The sequence below is a fragment of the Xenopus tropicalis genome, chromosome 7 (assembly GCF_000004195.4).
Source record: "Xenopus tropicalis strain Nigerian chromosome 7, UCB_Xtro_10.0, whole genome shotgun sequence".
Lineage (NCBI taxonomy): Eukaryota > Metazoa > Chordata > Amphibia > Anura > Pipidae > Xenopus > Xenopus tropicalis.
Genome location: NC_030683.2, coordinates 128,138,047 through 128,160,653, shown reverse-complemented (window position 1 = coordinate 128,160,653; position 22,607 = coordinate 128,138,047). Strand labels below are relative to the sequence as shown.

The 22,607-nt window shown below is 38.5% G+C and overlaps 1 protein-coding gene across 1 annotated transcript in view; it reads left to right on the top strand.

The window, feature by feature from the left end:
• Positions 1–22,607, top strand: part of LOC116412020 — a 388,305-nt gene that overhangs the window by 303,703 nt on the left and 61,995 nt on the right. Inside the window, exons 282-305 of the mRNA XM_031905216.1 lie at positions 704–727; positions 823–876; positions 2,721–2,750; positions 3,585–3,638; positions 4,043–4,072; positions 4,481–4,534; positions 6,913–6,936; positions 7,770–7,823; positions 8,050–8,079; positions 9,080–9,133; positions 10,253–10,282; positions 11,257–11,310; positions 13,306–13,329; positions 13,533–13,586; positions 14,743–14,772; positions 14,899–14,952; positions 15,979–16,008; positions 17,627–17,680; positions 19,060–19,083; positions 19,195–19,248; positions 19,642–19,671; positions 19,806–19,856; positions 21,001–21,030; positions 22,182–22,235. Coding sequence (XP_031761076.1) covers positions 704–727; positions 823–876; positions 2,721–2,750; positions 3,585–3,638; positions 4,043–4,072; positions 4,481–4,534; positions 6,913–6,936; positions 7,770–7,823; positions 8,050–8,079; positions 9,080–9,133; positions 10,253–10,282; positions 11,257–11,310; positions 13,306–13,329; positions 13,533–13,586; positions 14,743–14,772; positions 14,899–14,952; positions 15,979–16,008; positions 17,627–17,680; positions 19,060–19,083; positions 19,195–19,248; positions 19,642–19,671; positions 19,806–19,856; positions 21,001–21,030; positions 22,182–22,235 — 981 coding nt within the window. The remainder of the gene's footprint in view (positions 1–703; positions 728–822; positions 877–2,720; positions 2,751–3,584; positions 3,639–4,042; positions 4,073–4,480; positions 4,535–6,912; positions 6,937–7,769; positions 7,824–8,049; positions 8,080–9,079; positions 9,134–10,252; positions 10,283–11,256; positions 11,311–13,305; positions 13,330–13,532; positions 13,587–14,742; positions 14,773–14,898; positions 14,953–15,978; positions 16,009–17,626; positions 17,681–19,059; positions 19,084–19,194; positions 19,249–19,641; positions 19,672–19,805; positions 19,857–21,000; positions 21,031–22,181; positions 22,236–22,607) is intronic.

The following is a 22,607-nucleotide window of genomic DNA, read 5'->3' as shown; positions in this document are numbered from 1 at the left end:
TTTGCAACTTTTTCGTATTTTTTGCGATTTTTTTTCATCACCGTTACGACTTTTTCGTAACTTGTTGCGACTTTTTCGTAGCCGTTACGATATGCTCGTATATTGTCGCAATTTATTCGTATTGAGCGCTAGTAAACGGCAGGCAAACCTTTCTGATTTTTTTGCGACGGCTACGAAAAAGTCGTGACAATTTGCGCAAGTTGTAACGGCTATGAAAAAGTCACGAAAAAACCGCATTCGGACGCTTTCGATCTGTTCGTGGATTAGTAAATCGGCCCCTAAGTCTTATATGCCCTGTGAATGTATCCTTCTATGGCATTACTACTGATTGTATAGATCTCCTAAATGGAGATTTATAAGAGATTTATGTTCCCCATGAATACAGTGCTGCCTGCATTCTCTGGTCTCTTGTCCCCTCCTTGGCACTTACGTCCTTAATCAGAGTAAATGACCCCTTCAATGTATTTGTTAATAAACATGTAATGTCGAGAGCAATACATTTCTACATTCAATTCTATTTGAACCGCTACAAATAGTTTAGATGAGTAAAATATGGACGCTTTGTATATCTTACTTGTATTAACCCCACCTTTATTTTTCTTCCCCTCCCTTCTTTATAAAATTCAATAAAAATTATAAGTTACAAGAGTAAAATAAGTCATTTTTTTCAAATCTGATGAATATTTCTAATTTATTTCTGCAGAACCAGGAGCTCCCACCCCTACAGGTAATTACATACCCAGCTAAGGGGAGTAGAAATGCCCCATAGATACAGATAAGCAGACATTTATTTATTTTATGTCAAACTAAACTTTTTTCTAGGAGATTTCATCATTGAAATGGCACAGCCTGATAAACCAACTAAATACAAAGGGAGTAAGTATATATATATATTTATTTATTTGATTGAATAATGAATGTTTGTAAGGAAGTTGAGGACATTTGTGCTCTTTCATAAAGCTCTGTATTTTCCCAAAATCGATTTACAGCTGAGTAAGGGCCGTAACAGGTACATAATATACAGTAGCTCCCTGAAATCTCCACAAATACACTTGTTTATAAGTAGTGATGAGCGAATCTGTCCCGTTTTGCTTCGTCGTAAAATTTGCGAAACGGCAAGAAAATTTGCGAAACGCATTTGTTGCTCATTTTTGACGCGCCCAATTTTCCTGTGCGACAAAAACGTTTTTCGTGCAACAAATTTTCAAGGAAGTTTCGCAAAACAATTCGCCAATGGTGAAATGCGGAAATTCGCTGCGAATCCATGCCTGGCGAAAAAATCGCTTATCACTATTTATAAGAGCCCATGTACGGTGTCCCCAGGGGGGCCTATCAGAACAATTTTGAGGTCCCCAAAGAAACAGATTTACCAATGAGAGTGTTTAGACCTAGGGGCCAACAACTGGTTCATATTGTTGGATTTTCCCAAACTGCCCGACATATATCTGGCTATTTTTTGGCCAGATATCACTATTTCCAACCATTAGGAGGTCCCCACGTATCCCCATTTTTTCACTGAAAAGTAGTGATGAGCGAATCTCTCCCATTTAGCTTCACAAAAAACTTAGCAAAACGTCAAGAAAAATCACGAAACGGCAAAAAATCCACAAAACGCTTTTGTCACACTATCTTTTTTTGGCATGACCGTGCCTATTTTGCCACAACTGTGTCCATTTTGACGCAACCGCGACCAATTTGATGTGACCATGCCCAATTTGACACTACCGAGCCTATTTTGGCGCGACCATGACTTTTTTTTTGACACACGACGAATGGCGAATTTTCACAGAAGTTTCACAAAACAATTCGGCAATGTGGAAATTTGCTACCTGGTGAAAAAATTTGCTCATCACTACTGAAAAGTCTTATTGAACAGACGCATTTACCAGAGTAACTGAATGTGTCAATTTGTCATCTCTGTGCGTTAAATTTAATGCATTGCAAAATTCTGATTTATTATATTCTTGGTAAATCTCACGGGATAATCAAACAAATCGTTTTTTAATAAATTGGCCCTGAAAAGAAATATATAGATGCGCTTCACTCCCTTCTGTAAAAGATGATAGATATATTGGGCAATCGACGTTGGTACTGAGCTCTACAGTCACAAACATACAGTACTTATCACTGCCCAGAGCCCCCCTTTACTCCGAGCAGCTAATAGGGGGTGTAGCCAGGGTTGGACTGGGCCACCGTGAAAATACCGGTCGGCCCCGGCATTGGTGGGCCCCAGCAGCCCAGACCCAACCCTATTGCCATTTCTTCTGGCCTCCAACCTTCTCCTATGACACGTTTCACATACACGCATTCAGGGGAGGACGTTGGACAGGGGCACCTGCAGGGGGGGATTAGGTGTGCACGACAGCTGGGGGCCTTGCAGGGTACCTTGGGGGTTGTGGGGGCCCAGATGGGCCCTGCACCCCCCAGTCCAACCCTGGGTGTAGCCCAGTGTTACTGAGTACATTTTCACACAATTGACACCATTTTGACGCAGTCCCATTAAGGCAAAGCTGTGTTTCTTTCTTTCCCGGATTTAACGTTTCCCCTGAATTTACGCCGTTCTGATGCCAGTCCCATGGGAAACGTGAAATCAGGGTTCTGCGCTTCTACTTGTAGAATCTCTATAAATGAGCGATTTAGGGCTCTTAAATGTTTTCATGAATTAGGGACATTTTATTGCATATAATGACACCATTTCTTCTTGTGTTTGATGCTCATAGGACCGGTAGCTCCGATTCCAAACAGGAAAGGTAATTTACAATTTAAGATAAAAAATCTGATAAAATATAATGTTAAAAAAAAAATTGCTATGGGAAAAACTGTAATATGGAAAAAAGTAAACTTTATTTTTTAGATCTATCTATCTGTCTATCTATCTTTCTTTCTTTCTTTCTATCTATCTATCATCTATCTACTGAATCTATCATCTATTATCTATCTATCTATCTATCTATACATCTATCTATCTACCTATCTATCTATCATCTATTATCTATCTATCATCTATCTACTGAATCTATCTATCTATCATCTATTATCCATCTATCTATACATCTATCTACCTATCTCTATCTATCTATACATATATCTATCTACTTATCTATCTATCTATCTATCTATACATCTATCTATCTATTATATATCTATTATCTATCTATCATCTATCTACTGAATCTATCTATATATCTATCTATCTATTATCTATCTATCTATCTATACATCTATCTATCTATCTATCTATCTATCTATCATCTATCTACTGAATCTATCATCTATTATCTATATATCTATCTATCTGTCTATCATCTATCTATCTATTATCTATCTATCTATCTATCTATCTATCTATCTATCGATCTATCTATCTATCTACTGAATCTATCTATTTATCTATCTATCTATCTACCTATCTATCATCTATTATCTATCTATCTCTCTCTCTATCTCTCTTTCTCTCTCTCTCTCTCTATCTATCCATCTATCTTTATGTGGATATGAAATGTTTTCCTTAGTGTTAATGTTGTGCTCTTACTGTTAAAAAAAATATATTTTTATAAATATATATTTTTTTGGTGTGTGTTTAGGAATATGGATTATTTCTGTGTCAACACCAACAGGAAAAGTGAATTATGAAGGGAGTGAGTATATTCATGTACAATTAATCCTGCTATACAAACTATAAACACATCAGTAAAGCTGAAGATTCAACGGACTTCAAAATAAAGTATATTAATGTTGATTACACAAGAAGTATAAGAATGTCTACTCTATCTGTACCCGTATTGTAAAATATAAGTATATTATACGTTACCAAGGAGTTCCGTGACCATATAAAGGAACAAAATGGAAGGTCGGGTGCCTTTATACAGGTCATGGAACCCCGAGGTGACCTTCGACAGTACATTATTTATTAACTAATACAAGTTTTAGTGTCATGTGACACCGATGACATCACAAGACAGAAAGGAATACACAAATTTCTTCTATTTCAAAACACTGAATGTCCTTCAATATTTGACCAACCCATTTTATTCTTTTTTAGGACCCATATCTTTACTTCCAGACACAGACGGTAAGCTAACCGCTGAGTATTATATGGAATGGCACTAATTGGCAGGACACCCTACTGACTTCTCCTACACTTTTGAATGAAAAGGGATTTGTTCTTTTAAAAAGCTCATTAACTGCAAAAATGACGCGCAGTGATTGATCTATATTGACGGTAAAGCGTCCCTGTTGAATATAGAGGAGATAATAAAGCAAGGAAGGCCCCTATTTAGAGGCAATACCAAGCACTAGAGCTCCATCCATTCATCTGAATTCATCTCTGAACTCCCTCATTATTCAGTGTATTGCAATATTATAGGTTTCATTTATATAATCGTTGTGTTGAAATATATTGCACTTCAGCAACGTGTAAATTATCGATTCAATCTGTAGCAGGAATAGAAATAAATTTTCATTTTATGTCGGTGTTTAGGAGACTGGATAGTAGAAACAGAGAAACCAACACTGCCAGTGGAGTATGAACCGGGTAAGTAAAATATAGTAGATGTGGGTAATATATCGTATACACCCATGAATATAGTAATACATATTTTGAATTCCATATACCCATAACCTGGGCACAACCAGGGTCGGACTGGGCTGCTGGAACACCAGGAAAAAACTCGATGGGCCTCGACCCTAGTGAGCCCCGGCCCGACCCTTGCCAGCGTTCCCCCAGGCCCGACCCTTGCCAGCCTTCCCCCAGGCCCGACCCTTGCCAGCGTTCCCCCAGGCCCGACCCTTGCCAGCCTTCCCCCGGGCCCGACCCTTGCCAGCCTTCCCCCGGGCCCGACCCTTGCCAGCGTTCCCCCGGGCCCGACCCTTGCCAGCCTTCCCCCGGCCCGACCCTTGCCAGCCTTCCCCCGGGCCCGACCCTTGCCAGCGTTCCCCCGGGCCTGACCCTTGCCAGCCTTCCCCCGGGCCCGACCCTTGCCAGCCTTCCCCCGGGCCCGACCCTTGCCAGCGTTCCCCCGGGCCTGACCCTTGCCAGCGTTCCCCTGGGCCCGACCCTTGCCAGCCTTCCCCCGGCCCGACCCTTGCCAGCCTTCCCCCGGGCCCGACCCTTGCCAGCGTTCCCCTGGGCCCGACCCTTGCCAGCGTTCCCCTGGGCCCGACCCTTGCCAGCCTTCCCCCGGGCCCGACCCTTGCCAGCGTTCCCCCGGGCCCGACCCTTGCCAGCCTTCCCCCGGCCCGACCCTTGCCAGCCTTCCCCCGGGCCCGACCCTTGCCAGCGTTCCCCTGGGCCTGACCCTTGCCAGCCTTCCCCCGGCCCGACCCTTGCCAGCCTTCCCCTGGGCCTGACCCTTGCAGCCTTCCCCCGGCCCGACCCTTGCCAGCGCTCCCCCCAGGCCTGACCCTTGCCAGCATTCCCCTGGGCCTGACCCTTGCCAGCCTTCCCCCGGCCCGACCCTTGCCAGCCTTCCCCCGGCCCAACCCTTGCCAGCGTTCCCCTGGGCCTGACCCTTGCAGCCTTCCCCCGGCCCGACCCTTGCCAGCGCTCCCCCAGGCCTGACCCTTGCCAGCATTCCCCTGGGCCTGACCCTTGCCAGCCTTCCCCCGGCCCGACCCTTGCCAGCGTTCCCCTGGGCCTGACCCTTGCAGCCTTCCCCCGGCCCGACCCTTGCCAGCGCTCCCCCAGGCCTGACCCTTGCCAGCGTTCCCCCGGGCCTGACCCTTGCCAGCATTCCCCCGGCCCGACCCTTGCCAGTGCTCCCCCAGGCCTGACCCTTGCAGCGCTCCCCCGGCCCGACCCTTGTCAGCGTTCCCCCGGCCCGACCCTTGCCAGCCTTCCCCCGGCCCGACCCTTGCCAGTGCTCCCCCAGGCCTGACCCTTGCAGCGCTCCCCCGGCCCGACCCTTGCCAGCGTTCCCCCGGCCCGACCCTTGCCAGCCTTCCCCCGGCCGACTGTTCCCCCCTGACACGTTAAACTTAAGCTCAGGGGTGGACGTCGGGTGGGGGACCCTGCAGGGGGTTAGGGAGGCTCAGTGGGGTTAAGGGAGGCTCGTGGGGGATGCGGCCAGCAGGGGCACCTGCAGGGACCCCCAGTCTGACCCTGGGCACAACTTAAAAGTCACTCTTTTGTTTAAAAATTTTACTATCTGTAATTGAAAATGAGAATAAACCAGGTAAAAATAGTGATTTAATAGACAAAAAAATCGAAATCATAACTTGGTGTGGTTTTTGTAAGTAGGGATGCACCAAATCCAGGATTCAGTTCAGTATTCGGCCAGGATTCGGCCTATTTCGGTAGGGTTTGGATTTGGCCGAATCCACGGTCCTGGCTGAACCGAATCCTAATCAACATATGCTGATTAGGATTTGGAAGGGTTAAATATCCAAATGAAAACAGAAGTGAAAAAAATTGTGCTGCACGTGTGCAGAGTTTAACCCTTGCGGATCCTAATTAGCATATGCTAATTAGGAGTAGCATATGCTAATTAGGATTCGGATTCAGTTTGGTATTTGGCCAGATCCCTAATAGCCAATCACAGCCCTTATTTGGGCCGGCCAGTGATTATAACTTCTCCTTTAGATAACAAACATTTTCTATATAAGAAGTGGTTAATAGTGTGCCATTTAGAATGCAATATAGATATTTTATTGATAACCTTATCTGATATTATAATCTATGGCAACCAATCAGAGGTTTATTTTCATTGTTCAGCTTGCAGCTGTCACCAAAAGGATAAGCACTGATTGGTTGCTATGGGTTACTGCCCAGGTGCAAATGTGCCCAGTGTTTATAGATGAGCCCCACTATGTATTGTAGATGTGGAATCCTTCAATCCAATATTGATAACAATCAGATAGTGAGTAAAATGCTAAATATTTGTAAATAACATAATCCAATTTTTATTTTTGTAGAACCTGGAGCTTCAACTCCTACAGGTAATTTGCAAAATCATTTTTTTTTTATACGGGGGAAAAAAACATCCAAATATAAAAATATAGTAGGTTATTGTCACCTTATTTGATTGTAAGTAGTGATGAGTGAATGTCTTCACCAAGCCTGGATTCGCAGCTAATTTCCACATTTTATCATTGGTGATTTGTTTCGGAAAACACCAGTGAAAATTTGCAGCGGAAAAATGTGTTGTGCATCAAAAATAGGTGTGGTCACATCAAATTGGGCGTGGTCACGACAAATTGGATGCGGTCACATCAATATAGGCGTGGTCACATCAAATTGGGCATGGTTGCTGCAAAAAAAGATGCAGGCAACAAAAAAGTTGCGTTCCACGGATTTTCTACTGTTTAGCAAATTTTCTGGTGACGCAAAACAGGACAGATTCACTCATCACTAATTGTAAGTACATATGCTGGTGATTAATGTGGTTAATAATAAAAAAAATGATATCAAAACAAAGTATATTAAGAGCATGATAGAATTAAATATAAGATGGCTAGTGTATATAATGTGTGCACAATTTGCTTAATTTTCACAGTTGGGGCAACTTTTTAAATTATTTTCCCAATTTATGAAAACAGTTAAAATCTTCAGCCTTGTGGAATATGAACGGAACAATGGGATTTTTTTTTATGACAACTATTAGTCTTTTCTTAAATAAGCTAATTCTCAAGAATTAAAAAAAAAAAACAACAATCCTGAGGAAAAAAAAAAGATTTGAAAATATTTACCAACTTGAAAATTGATAAATCTGCCCTTACATCTCATGTCAATTTATAAAAAAAAAAAAAATTAATAATATTTCTGTCTTTAGGAGACTTTATCATAGAAGTAAGCCGTAATGGACAACCATCCAAATTCAAAGGGAGTAAGTACAAATATATAAAAGTAATGGTTTGAACCGAATTATTTTTTATCATAATTGTATTCCCAGCAAACCAATAAAATAATCTTGATTTTTTAATATTGTCGCAAAATATTTTGCTTTTTTAATTTATCTCGCTATTATTACACACAAACACACACATACATTTTCCCTAATACGTTTGCTTTGAAATGTGTAATAATTTTGAAATTATCCTGTTTTTATTTAGAACCTTCTGCATCAATTCCGGGATCAAATGGTAACAAGTGTTGATCATTCTGAGTTATTTTGTAAAATAATTAGGTAAAAATTCAAACATCTAAATGAATGTTTGGAAAAGTGTTTATGAATCTAAGGGGCACATTTACTAAAATTTGTTTTTTTCTGGCCTTGAAAGTGAAAAACTCAACATGGTATAAATTTGAATTAAACTCGATCATTGCTGTATTTCTAAAATGTCACAATAACGCTTGAATCGTTTGATCAAAAATTTCGAGTTTACATTCAAAAATCAAAAAAATTTTTATTTGAAAGTATTGTTAGAACTCAAAAAAATTTGAGTTTAAACAGACGTTCGTTTCCATGAATCCTCTTTATTTTTCCCAAACAGGAAGTGCTCCAGCAGCCATTTTAGGAGCATTGGCACTCTTGGAAAACACCAATGTATTTAAGTTTCACTTGAAACTGGGTGAAAATGAAAACAATGAGGGTATTAAGTTCCCCTTGAAACCGGGTGAAACTGAATACAATGAGGGGATTAAGTTCCACTTGAAACTGGGTGAAACTGAATACGAGGGAATTAATTTATTTTTTTAAACACATTTTTCGGGAAACAATAGTGAAACAATAGAGTTCTAATGAAAACCCATTCATAAATCTCAAAATTATCTAAAAGTAAGGAAAAATCCGACTTTATCTCAACATTGCTAAGTAAATGTGCCCCTAAATATTTGTGATATTGATACTGAGTATCACTTTCATTGTTGACCTACACATATTATTCCTAGGGATTTTTAAAAAATGATTTACCTAGCAAAAAGCCAACTATAATAGATGTTAATCATGTTAATCCTTGGTGGGCTAGTCACAATTTCTCTGTATATGATGTTATTATATATAGTTTTTTTTAATATATTTTATTATATATTAACACAAATCTACATTACACTTAACTCCGGGTGGCATTTATTATTACAACTCTTTTATAATTTCATCTACCTGAACAAAGGTAACTTTATTTATATTATTGTTATGTTTAGGATTATGGATCATACATGTGAGATTCCCAACTGGAACAGTACAATATGTAGGACGTAAGTATAATGTAAACATTAAATGATGGGGTCAAAAAGCTAAAACACTCTTTATAGATTATATCTGTCTATTCAGCATCTGCATACAATAAACATTTTTCCAGCAACTCTACTATTGTGTGTAACCATCTTTTAATCATGAAGTCTACCCTTTATCACCAGTTAAGTATTAAAACTGTTTTATTCTAAAGATCCCGCTATCTTATCGGTTATTTGCTGCATAAGCCCTACAGAGCCTTACATGCAGCCTATAGTACCCTATAGCTTATATATAAACACACAAAAGAGCAGGGTATAAGTGTATTATATTTAAATTATTATAATGCTATGATGTCATAGGGAGCTATGGACCCTTTTGACTTCCTGTTTAGAAGATGAAGTCAGACCAAATGGAAAAAAAATCCTTATCTAGTTTAAGGGATATTTAGTTCAAGAGTCCTTCCTAGCTTTTACTATAAGCTGAACTGGAGAGCAGTACGGCCTAGTGATACTTTCTAGACCAGGGGTCCCCAAACTTTTTAACTTGTGAGCAACATTTACTGTATATACTCGAGTATAAGCCTAGTTTTTCAGCACCCAAAAAGTCAGTTGGGAAGCAACACAGGCATGTGGGTGACCAAAAAAGGCTGTGATTGGCTATTTTGTAGCCACTATGTGGATTGGCAGCCTACAGGAGGTTCTGTTTGGCAGTACTCTTGGTCTTAAAGCCTCCAAAAACTTGCCTCCGAATCAGAAATTCAAAAATAAGCTTCTACTTTGAGGCCACTGGAAGCAACATCAAAGGGCTAGTGAGCAATTTGTTGCCCCCGAGCAACTGGTTGGGGATCCCCTGCTTTTCTAGACCAATGTAAAGTCTTACATCTTCCCAAATGGTGAAAAAGTGTGATGGCTGTGTTGTAATCTTTCACAGTATCATTTATGTATATAGGGTGTAAGGGTTCATGTATTTTTATTGGCATAGTAACTACATTCAAATTCAAGTAATAAATAATTATTGTGATACCGCAATATTAAATTCTATACGTAGAATAATTATCTAACTCCTGATTGAATAGTTTTCAATCCTATCGTCTATTTCTGAATGAGATATTTTGTTTGTGCCACCTTTTCTTCCTGTAGGACCTAAAGCTCCACTTCCAGGGCCAGAAGGTAAGTTATAACAAAGTCAACCCACCTTGTTGTATTGCACATATTTCAATATGTGAACACATTAAAGGAGAAGGAAAGCCATTTTGGCATTTTACTGCCAATAGATTTGCCACATTAGTGCCACCTAGAACACTATATTTAATCTGTAGAAAGCTTTACCATACCGGAGTAAACAGCCCTAGAAGCTCTCTCTGTTTGTTCAAGATAGCAGCTGCCATTTTAGCTTGGTCTCAGTAGCTTTCGTGCTGCAGCTCTAGCTGCTTGTAGCTTAGATTATAAGGAGTTGGGGTAGAGCAACTCTTTGTAACTCTGATGGGAGGGGGAGCAGAAGAAGGGAGGGGGGAGAGAGGAGCAAATTGATGGGAGGGAGAGAGGGAGAGAGAGGAGCAAACTGAGCCTGTGCCCTGAATGATTTTTCTGTGTACACAAAAGAAGAAAATAAATCCTGTGTTTCTTATGATAGAGAACTTCAAGAAAATTCAAATTTCCCACCTTCTTTCGAATTTGAAAAAACTCAAACACTCAAAACTTTAGCATTTGATCATTTACAAATATAAAAGTTCAAAATTGCTTGAATGATAAGAATGCAAGTGCCGTTGACTTCTACATGAACTTGCCGGCTTTTGGTTTTGAGTTGTTTGTGCTTAATAAAGCCCAGATATTAGAGTTTTAGAAACCTAAATTCAATAAAAAATCAAATCGTAGCAAAACCTTTGATGAAAAAGTTGATAAATCTGCACCCCAGCAATATAAATCATTTAGTATTGTTGCTGGTATATTAATTGCTCATGGAACAATATTTGGGTTAATGGGTATTTCAAGAAAGTAAAATGGGGTCAAAAGATGGAGGCAAAGATTTATTATATCTGTGATAATTTGGCAAATGTTCCTGCATTCATATAAAGTGCTTTGTTCTGATTTACAATTCTATATTTTTCAAACTTTTAACTTGGATAATCTGTAATTGTGTTTAGGAGACTGGATTATAGAAACAGAAGGACCAACTTTGCCACTTCCATATGAAGAGAGTAAGTAAGAACCTGAGCACCTATGCCGAGATTCATATAGAAAGACAAACTTGACTGGAATAATCCATTTTCCAAAATTCAATATACAAATTTGAACTTTGTCTTTGAAAACTTAACGTAAGGATATGTTATGTATACAGATAAAATAATCATTTCTAGGTGCAATTGTCTTAGGTTTGTTCTTAACAAACACATCATGATTAGTGATGGGCGAAATAATTCTGCAGGCATGGATTTGCGGCGAATTTCCACGTTTCGCCATTGGCGGTTTGTTTCGAAATAGGTGACAAAATTCACTGCGTTAAAATTTGCTGCGCAACAAAAATTTGTCACCCATGTAAAAAATATTGTCGCGTGCGTAAAAAAAATTACAAGTGTCAAAAAAAAATGGTGCGGTAACTAGTCTACAGCCAATTTTAATGATATATGTATCTTATGCAATTAAAGGGGACCTGTCGCCCTAGGAAAAAATTCCAAATCCTTTTCCATCATGTTAGTTGAATAAAATAAACGTTATTTACACTGTATACATTATTTAATTTTTTTCCCCATCAGTCCTGCAATTTACAATCACAGCCAGCAGGCCGGCGCCATTTTGTGTACACTGTTATTAAGGCAAAGCTTTGTATCACCCCAAAATCTTATACATTTGCCATCTAGGTGATATCTAGGAAGAGCTGAATGGAAAGTTAAAGTAATAGTTAGTGATGGGCGAAATGTTTCGCCAGGCATGGATTCGCGGTGAATTTTTGGCGGATTGTTTCGCGAAAAAATTTGGTGCGTGTCCAAAAATTGTCACCCGCGTTAAAAGAATAGCCATGGGCGGCAAAAGAATAGCCGCGGGCGACATGTTCACCGTTTCGTGAATTTTTCGTCGTTTCGCGAATCTTTTGAGAGATTCGCAAATTTTTCGGCGTAGCGAAACGGGACAGATTCGCTCATCACTAGTAATAGTAATTAAAAATCAGAGCTGTCAATCATATATTGCCTGCCCCGCCAAGAATAGTCATGCGACAAAAGAATAGCCGCGGGTGACAAAAGAATAGCCGCGGGCGACATTTTCACCGTTTCGTGAATTTTTCGTCGTTTTGCAAATCTTTTGAGAGATTCGCAAATTTTTCGGCGTAGCAGAACGGGACAGATTCGCTCATCACTAGTAATAGTAATTAAAAATCTGAGCTGTCAATCATATATTGCCTGCCCCGCCAAGAATAGTCATGCGACAAAAGAATAGCCACGGGCGACAAAAAAATAGCTGGGGGAGACATTTTCACCGTTTTGCGAATTTTTCCCCGTTTCCCGAATCTTTTGAAAGATTTGCAAATTTTCGGCGTAGCGAAGCGGGACAGATTCGCTCATCACTAGTAATAGTGATTAAAAATCTGAGCTGTCAATCATATATTGCCTGCCCCGCCTCTATGCCTGCGGCATAGAGGCGGGGCAGGCAAGATATGATTGACAGCTCAGATTTTTAAATACATTTATAATAGGAATGGGTAATTTAATTAAAAAAAGAACTTCAGTTGCATGTTTAATTTTTAAAGGACTTTTATTATACAACTTTTTATATATGTAGGTGACGGGTCCCCTTTAAAATATTATTCAAATATGTATAGAAAATATGTATAATTTTACTTATTTACATCAAATCCAAAGGAATATGTTCCAAAAAGCATGTGTTGCACACAAATGAACCAGACAAACAGGCACAAATAGATAATATGCATGCCACAATAATACCACAAGAGCTGGTCCAAGGGCAACTAAACCATTTAAAATAAAGAAAAGGATTTTACAAAAATTACAAATTTGCACAGATTTTTATTATAGAAATGACTTATTTTAGCGCCATAATTTGATTCATTTTTTAATCCCATAGTAACAGAAACATGGCCTTTCACTTTCGTATTCTCTTTAAAATATCTTTAGTTCTATGTATTAGTAAAGCTTTTATTATTAAAAATTATAATTATTAATTTATTTTTATTCTTCTAGAACCAGAAGCTCCAGTTCCCCAAGGTAATTTAACAATTAAAAATGTTAAGAAATGGATTTTTTAGCCTTATTTAAGAATACGGGGCAAACACCCTTATGTTTGCACATTGCCCAAATCCTATGTTCTTCTAGAATGGAGAGCAAAGAGTTGTGCTTTAATCTGTATGCAGAGCTGTAACCAATCACGCTGAATCATTATTAACCCTTGTTTTTGTATTTGTGTTTAGCAGGATGGATTCTAGAACTAGCATCCCTAGATAAGACAACTAAATTCAAAGGGAGTGAGTATGAATCTAATATATTTCATATTGCATGAAATGGTTTGGCAATGGTTTACGGCCTTGGTATATGTTATTAGATTCTAGAACATTCTAGGTTCAAAGCCAGCATAAGAAAAAATAGCCAAGCCTCTCTGGGATAATTTACTATAACTTTATGTGTATGTATGCAGGGTTGGACTGGGCTGCCGGGACACCGGGGAAAATTCCAATGGGCCCCAGCGGCCCAGACCCGACCCTTGGCAGTGCTCCCCCTACCCAACCCTTGACAGTGCTCCCCCTACCCAACCGTTCCTCCCCGGACGCATTAAATTTATACGTGCTCGGGGAGGACGTCGGGTGGGGGACCCTGTGGGAGGTTAGGGGACGCGGTCAGCAGGGGCATCTGCAGGGCCCATAGGGCGGGAGCCCCAGTGGGCCCTACACCCTCCGGTCTGACCCTATATCAATGTAGATATGTATGTATTACTTTATAGAGTGCCACTAGGAGAAGCTGCACTGTAGAATTGTATAATATAGAAGAGTAGGACAAGCATAATAAACAAAGAGAAATATATAGAGAATTAGGGGTACAAGACACAATAGGAAGGAGATCTTATTCTATAATATAAGCAAATAGACAAGAAAGGTAACATGTCAAATAGGGATGCACCAAACCTACTTTTTTTGGTTTGGCGAACCCCCGAACCCACCCAGCAGGATTTGGCCTAATCCCGAACCGAATTCTAACTATCATATGCTGATTAGGATTGGAAGGGGTTAAAAAATTGTTTTCACTGCCCATTTAACCCCTTCGGAATTCCACAATTACCACAGATCCAGTCGAAACCGAGTCCTTGAAAAAACGCTGGGATTTGGCCGAATCCATGATTCCTGATTCCTGATCCCTAATGTCAAATATATTTAACTATTTCATGACTCCAAGAGAAGAATGACAATACCAGTCAATACTAGTCACTTATTGGTTTAAAAATGCATACTAACTGGGGCTTCAAACGGATGGGATCAGCACAGTATTTCTTTCAAATGCCTCATTTATTGTTAACAAATACAGGCTGGGTTATTAAAGAACTAAGCAAATATATTGTTTGGCTTGAGAAAGACTTGAGAATGAAACAGATACATCTCTGAATCTTATTGGGTCTTGTTGTTTTTCTAGAACCTTTGGCTCCAGTTCCAGGAAAAAAAGGTAATGTATTTTTTTTTTACTAAAACTTTATTACTACAATAAACAAAATTGCAACATTTCTTACAAATATAATGAATGAATTAGCTTAGTTAATAATATATTTGTATTACACACTCTTCCATTTAGGAATTTGGATCATACAAGTCCAACAACCAACCGGAATAGAGGAATACGAAGGCAGTGAGTATAAGATACACATTTAATATGGCACATTGTTTGTAAAAAAAACCAAAACATGTATTATAATTAAGGATAAGCGAATCTGTTCCCATTTCACGAAACAAGAAAATTCGTGAAACGGTGAAAAATCGGCGAAACGCGTTTGTCGCCGTCATCTATACTTTGTGGTGCAACCAATTCGTTGCTACTACGACTTTTTTTGATGCACGAAATGAATTTTTCTGTGGTGAAATTTCTGTTTGGGGCTATAAATGTATTGTTACTGTTACTTTCTCTTATTCATCTTTTTATTCAGTACTCTTTAAGGCTGAAGACACACTGGGCTACGTAGTAGCAGCTACTTGTCATGGCTACTAAACGCCAGAAAATCCCCTGCCATAGACAATACTGAGAATGGCCTCTGCTAAAACACATGTAGAGACAATTATCAGTAAATGATCAGCATTGTCTGTTTCTGTAGCCGCGACAAGTAGCTGCTACTAGTAGCTCTGTGTGTCTTCAACCTTATTTATCTTCTAGTCTATTAATCAAATTATTGGCTGGTTGCTAGACTACTAATATACCAAACTGGTAATCTACTCTTTTAATTGACATAGAGTTATTCCCTATTTACTTTGGGAATTAATGGTTCAGAGGTATGTTAGAGCTCAGTGCTTCCTCTGAGCATTAGCACCCCATAAAATTGTAGTATTATGTTCGACTGCTCAAAGCAGTCTAAAGCCTTCCAACAAACCGACACACTACCACTTTTACAACGGTCAGGAAAATTTTATGATGTCAGGAAAGGGTTAATAATCAGGGAAAATATTAGATTCCCCGAAGATTGAAGAATGGAATTTTTTATTGAGATCAAACTGTTTTTGGATATTTAACATGGTCAAGTTTTTTTTTATTATTAAATACGGTGGCAATGAAGGAACAAAAATCGCAGCCAATATGTTTAAAAATATTGCATTCTACTGATCCTGTTTAACAATATTATATATGTAAGAATATTACATTTTATTCAATGATTTCTTTACACAGGACCTCAAGCTCCAATTCCAGGGACCGACGGTAATGGAAATATTGACTAAAATATAGTAGAATATATAGTAAAATATAGAAGAAATACTGTATAGCGAGGGTTAATATAGAAGCAGCACTACTGCAATCCTTTTGATTTTTACAAGCAACTTACTAAAGGCTTCTCCTGAGCAATTATAGTTAAATAACTTACTAACATGGGGGGGGGCTTAGTAATTATTTACTTCCCTGAACATTGTCCTTGACCATATATACTATATCTATATATATATATAAACACTAGGGGGCTGATTTACTAATCCACAAATCCGAATGGGAAAAATTTGGATTGTAAAACGAACATTTTGCGACTTTTTCGTATTTTTTGCGACTTTTTCGTAGCCGTTACGACTTGCGCGAATTGTCGCAACTTTTTCATTGCCTGTTCGACTTGCGCGAATTGTCATGACTTTTTCATTGCCAGTACAAATTTCGAGAATTGTCGCGACTTTTTCATAGACAGTACGAATTGTCGCGACTTTCGTATTGAGCGCTCGAAAAAGTCGCAAAATACCGATCATTACGAAAAAAACGCATTCGGACGCTTTTCGGACATTCGTGGATTAGTAAATGTGCCCCTAGGGATGCACCGAATCCAGGATTCGGTTTGGGATTCGGCCAAGATTCGACTAAATCCATGCGCTCCTGGTCAAACCGAATCCGAAAAATCACGACTTTTTGTCACGTAAACACGGAAGTTGAAAATGTAACCCATCCGTACCTTAATTAGCATATGTTAATGAAGGTGTAACCCTTCTGTAACCTAATTAGAATACGCTTACTAGGATTCAGATTCGGTTCATAGTAACATAGTAACATAGTAAGTTGGGTTGAAAAAAGACATCCGTCCATCAAGTTAAAGGTTCAGTATTCGGCAGAATCCTTTATGAAGGATTTGGGGGTTTGGCCGAAGCCAAAGAAGTGAATTCGGTGTATCTCTCATAAACACCTCCTTAGTGCCTGCCATCACCTATGGATTATGACAAAAATATCCTTTACTTCATGTGTCCCTGTCACATAATCAATCAGCCTTCAGTAAGACCAATAAAGGCTGAGAAGGGCTAGCAGACCAGATTCAATGGGGGGGCATTTATGTTTGCTCAATTTTGGGGGGTTTATCGTCACTGTAAACTCATTTTTGTCACAAAAAAGATTTTGTTGCAATTTATTATGTGACAAAATGGCAACAAAACCACAAGATCATGTAAATGTCCCTTTTACAATTGGTAGATCTTTGTTTTGTGGTTTTGGGGTATTTTTTTTTACACTGGCTTTCGTGCGACAGTACGAAAAAAAATTGTGGTTTTTCGTGCAATAAATCGGAATACTCATGGTTTTCCCATTTTTCTGCAACTTTTTAAATGCCATTAATGGAAATGAGTTTAGTCGTCGTTTTAAAAAATATAAAACCACAAAAATCCCCCCATGTGTCTACTATACTGTGCCTCATCATAATAAAAATTAAGGTATCTAAAATTACTAAAATTAAGATTTGGGCAGTTTTAGAAAATTTCAGCATATACTATTATACATTCCAATTGTTTTGTATTCTCAAGGCAGCTTGGTTTTCTTACAAAAGGCATAACTTGTGTTTAATGATTGTCTTTAGGTCTCTGGACTGTGGAAACAGAACAACCAACAGTTCCTGTTCGATATGAGAGGAGTGAGTATTGGCAGTTTATAGCCATATTAGACACATAAAGAGGCAGTTTACCAATTAGTACAGGTATTGGACCCCTTCTCCGGAAACCCATTATCCAAAAAGTTCCGGATTACGGAAAGGCCATCTCCCATAGACTCCATTTTAATCAAATAATTTACATTTTTAAAAGTGATTCCCTTTTCTCTGTAATAATAAAACAGTACCTGTACTTGATCCCAACTAAGATATAATTACCCCTTATTGGGGCAGAACAGCCCTATTGGGTTTATTTCATGGTTAAATGATTCCCTTTTCTCTGTAATAATAAAACAGTACCTGTACTTGATCCCAACTAAGATATAATTACCCCTTATTGGGGCAGAACAGCCCTATTGGGTTTATTTCATGGTTAAATGATTCCCTTTTCTCTGTAATAATAAAACAGTACCTGTACTTGATCCCAACTAAGATATAATTACCCCTTATTGGGGCAGAACAGCCCTATTGGGTTTATTTCATGGTTAAATGATTCCCTTTTCTCTGTAATAATAAAACAGTACCTGTACTTGATCCCAACTAAGATATAATTACCCCTTATTGGGGGGCAGAACAGCCCTATTGGGTTTATTTCATGGTTAAATGATTCCCTTTTTCTCTGTAATAATAAAACAGTACCTGTACTTGATCCCAACTAAGATATAATTACCCCTTATTGGGGCAGAACAGCCCTATTGGGTTTATTTAATGGTTAAATGATTCCCTTTTCTCTGTAATAATAAAACAGTACCTGTACTTGATCCCCACTAAGATATAATTACCCCTTATTGGGGGCAGAACAGCCCTATTGGGTTTATTTAATGGTTAAATGATTCCCTTTTCTCTGTAATAATAAAACAGTACCTGTACTTGATCCCAACTAAGATATAATTACCCCTTATTGGGGGCAGAACAGCCCTATTGGGTTTATTTAATGGTTAAATGATTCCCTTTTCTCTGTAATAATAAAACAGTATCTGTACTTGATCCCAACTAAGATATAATTACCCCTTATTGGGGGCAGAACAGCCCTATTGGGTTTATTAATTATTGAAATGATTTTTAGCAGACTTAAATTGTGGAGATCCAAATAAAGGAAAGACCCCTTATCCGGAAAACTCCAGGTCCTGAGCATTTTGGATCACAGGTCCCATACCTGTACCACATTTTATTCTCAAGAACACCATAGTGCCTATGTGGCGCCCCCTGTGGTGACCAGTTGTTATTTTTTTTTTTACCTACTGAGCATTTTGGTTTCACCAATGGTTAGAATAACTGATAAGGTGCAAATGTAGAATTGAGATTCATTACATTACATTTTTGCTAAATGTATAATCATTTATGTTTTTAATTTTTATTTCTAGAACCTGACACGCCGGCACCTTCAGGTAATAATAACTCGGGGCATTATTTTCAATATGTTAGCGGATCCCTGGATCCAATAAAGACACACAGTTCCCAGAGCCAATGTAAATAAGAGAATTTATATTTGTCTGTAGGAGATTGGATCCTTGAATTTGCTCATGATGATCAACCAACCAAATTCAAAGGAAGTGAGTACAGAAAATATATTTATTTTTAAAGCATTTAGTTATATTATATTTTAGAGATACTGGGGGGGGTATTTTCTATGCAACAGGGGAGCAGAAGTGCCTCTACCTCTCTCTCATGAATACAGTGCTGCCGACTGCATGCAGCTCTCTATTCATGGGGGCAGTTGCATATTTATAATATATATTTATTTAAAACTGCAATGGAGGTGTTGCCATTGGCTTGCTAAGCTTTCTTATTCACTAATTCATGGTGTTACTGACAGTTCTACATCTACTAAACTAAATAACTATATTGCTCAGACATTAAATCAAAGGTTAAACTGACTTATTCTTTTCTGAAATGTAATTTTTATTTATAACACACACCTTACCCATATACTCCTATTTTTGCAGCACCAACGGCTCCAATTCCAGGAAGAAAAGGTAATTTGAAATCTATAGTTACCACTGTTCTATTGATACTGAGGAGTATATACAGTAGATTTATAATGGCAAAATATTCAACATATTATGAAATGTTTATTGACTTCTGTCATTTATTTTCTTTCTCTCTTTAGTATGGATTATTAAAGTGACGCTGCCATCAGGAACATATGAGTATGAAGGATGTAAGTAAAATCTTTGCCACTCTCTATTTGGAAACAATAAATAAGCTATTAAAGGGGAACTTCACCCAAAATTGTTTCCCACTAGTGATGAGCGAATCTGTTCCATTTCGCTTCGCCGAAAAATTCGCGAATCTTTCAAAAGATCCGCGAAACGGCGAAAATGTTGTGCGACAAAAAGAAATTGTCGCCTGTAGCTATTATTTTGTCGCGCGGCTATTGTTTCGTCGCGCGGCTATTCTTTTGACGCCCGCGACCATTCTTTGTTTACGCCGGCGACAATTTTTGGACATGTGGCGAATTTTTCTGTGGCAAATTTTTTCATCCGTTTCTCGAAAACAATCCACCAATGGCAAAACGTGGAAATTCGCCGCGCATCCATGCCTGGCGAAACATTTCGCCCATCACTATTTCCCACTACAGGCTGCGTCAGCTCAGAAAATGTCATAAAAATGTATAAAGCAATTGCCTCCATTTTGTAAAAAATGTGCAAGCACAATTGCGTTCTTTTTTTAAAGCATTGAATTTAAAAAATTGTACACAAAAACTCTAAAAATTGCTCACATTTGAAGCAATGAGATAGTAGATCTAGGGGCCCATTTACCAACCATCAGATTTTTTTTCTTAATTTGGATTTTTATCGCTAAAAGTCACAGAAAAAAATTGTAATTTTTGCAAGATTTACAATGTGTCAAAATGGTTGCAAATCTGAATCCAGCAATTCTCCAGCTAAAACTTGCCGAGATTATGTAGAAGCCAATGGCAGAGATCCCTTCCTGTTCCTTGAAGATCCTTCTTTTGTCTCGAAACTTTAGAGGTTTCGGATTTTTGTCACTGGGTTTTTGTGTAACAAGAAGTTCTGATGTGACAATTCAAAAATTTCAATTTTCGCAGCTGCAATTCTAAAAATTGTAATTTTCACAGTGAAAATTCAAAAAATTCGATTTCCGCATCAACAATTCAAAAAAAAGTTGCATTTTAAAATAGTTTAGTCGAATTTTGAAATTCAAAAAATTGAAAAAATTATAGAGTTTTAGTAAATCTGCCCCTGATGTCAGGTCAAAAGCAACAATAAAGTCAAATGAAAAGGAATTTAGGAGAAACTGAAAATGCATACCATCAATCATGTCTTATTTTTTTTATTTAGTGCCTGTATCCCAGTTTCCAGGAGCGGATGGTAATTATATAATTTATCTGAATATTCTGCACTAAAGGGGAAGTACTAGGGAACATAGCGAATTGTCATCCAAATCTCCACTCCAACAGGTTAAAATTTGGAGTACAAAAATTCTCTAAAGGAGCATAAAACAAATTTTTGAGAAGTAAATTGGCAATGGTGAATCTCTTTGCATTGGGAAACATTCACCTCTTTTTACCAGGCAAAATTTTTAGAGCAAATTTTTGCCAATTTACCAAAAGCACAAGAATTCATTTTTGCCATAACAAATTTCTCCAGGGCTTAGGCTGGCAAAATGCCATTATATTGAGAGGGCACCCACCTTAGTATCTCATTATCTACGGCACCTCCTCCCTGGTAATATCTTACATATACTATTTCTTTATGCCATAAATTATCTAGAGATTTTTCACCACTACTAATATGTGGGAAAAATACAGTGAAGCCATGAGAAAATTAACCCAATTCTCTCACAACATTCTATTTACAACTTTTTGTAAAGATGACGCACTGTAAAATACACCTGATGACTTAAGGTGAACTTTGGAGGAGTTAGTTGTGGAAGAACCTTACACTTTAGTAGATATGCCCTATGGACTGTCAAACTTGGTTTGAACTTAAGCTAAAGAGATACCACAAAACTATGGCACCTCACCTACACCAGGGGTCCCCAACCTTTCTTACTCGTGAGCCACAGTCAAAGGTAAAAAGACTTGGGGAGCAACACAAGCATCATAAAAGTTCATGGAGGAGCCAAATAAGGGCTGTGATTGGTTATTATGCAGCCTCTATGCACCCTATCAGCTTACAGGGGCTTTATTTGGTAGGAAATCTTGTTTTTATCCAACCAAAACTTGCTCCCAAGTCAGGAATTCAAAAATAACTCCCTGGTTTGGGGGCACTGAGAGCAACATCCAAGGGGTTGATGAGCAACATGTTTCCCCCGAGCCACTGGTTGGGGATCACTGATCTACACAATCCAGTAGATACAGCACTTAAGGTTCTTCATAACTTGTTCTCAAGTTGTACCTAGGTCGAATATTTTTTATGGATATGTATTATGTTTCACGTGTGAAGGGACAATATTTGATTGTTTGTTTTTCTCTATTACAGTTATAACAATAAACAATGTATTCAATGCTTTTGTTTAGGAGACTGGATTGTTGAAACAGAGCAGCCAACGCTACCAGTGCCATATGAAGACCGTAAGTATATTTAAAAAAATCTAATTTAAAATCATGCTACCGAACCTAATGTCCTCAAAACAACTCTTACAAACCCATTATCTCCCCCCTTGTACGTTAGAAGACCTGACGTCTTCCTCCTGCTTCCAGAATGTTCATGAAACATAATCTACTAAGGAGGACTATTTCCAAAAAGTTCTCCTCTTCAGAAATAGAGTATCTATTGCCAGTTCCTATTTTCTTTATAAAGCAATAAGCGGCAGATCAAACAGGAGACCTGTAGGATTCTTAGCCATCCCATGGCCACTGCTGGAATTTTAATGTCATAAAATCAAAATGGCTTCCTGAACATTCATAAATCTGACTTTAAAATCTATATTTATATAACAGTGA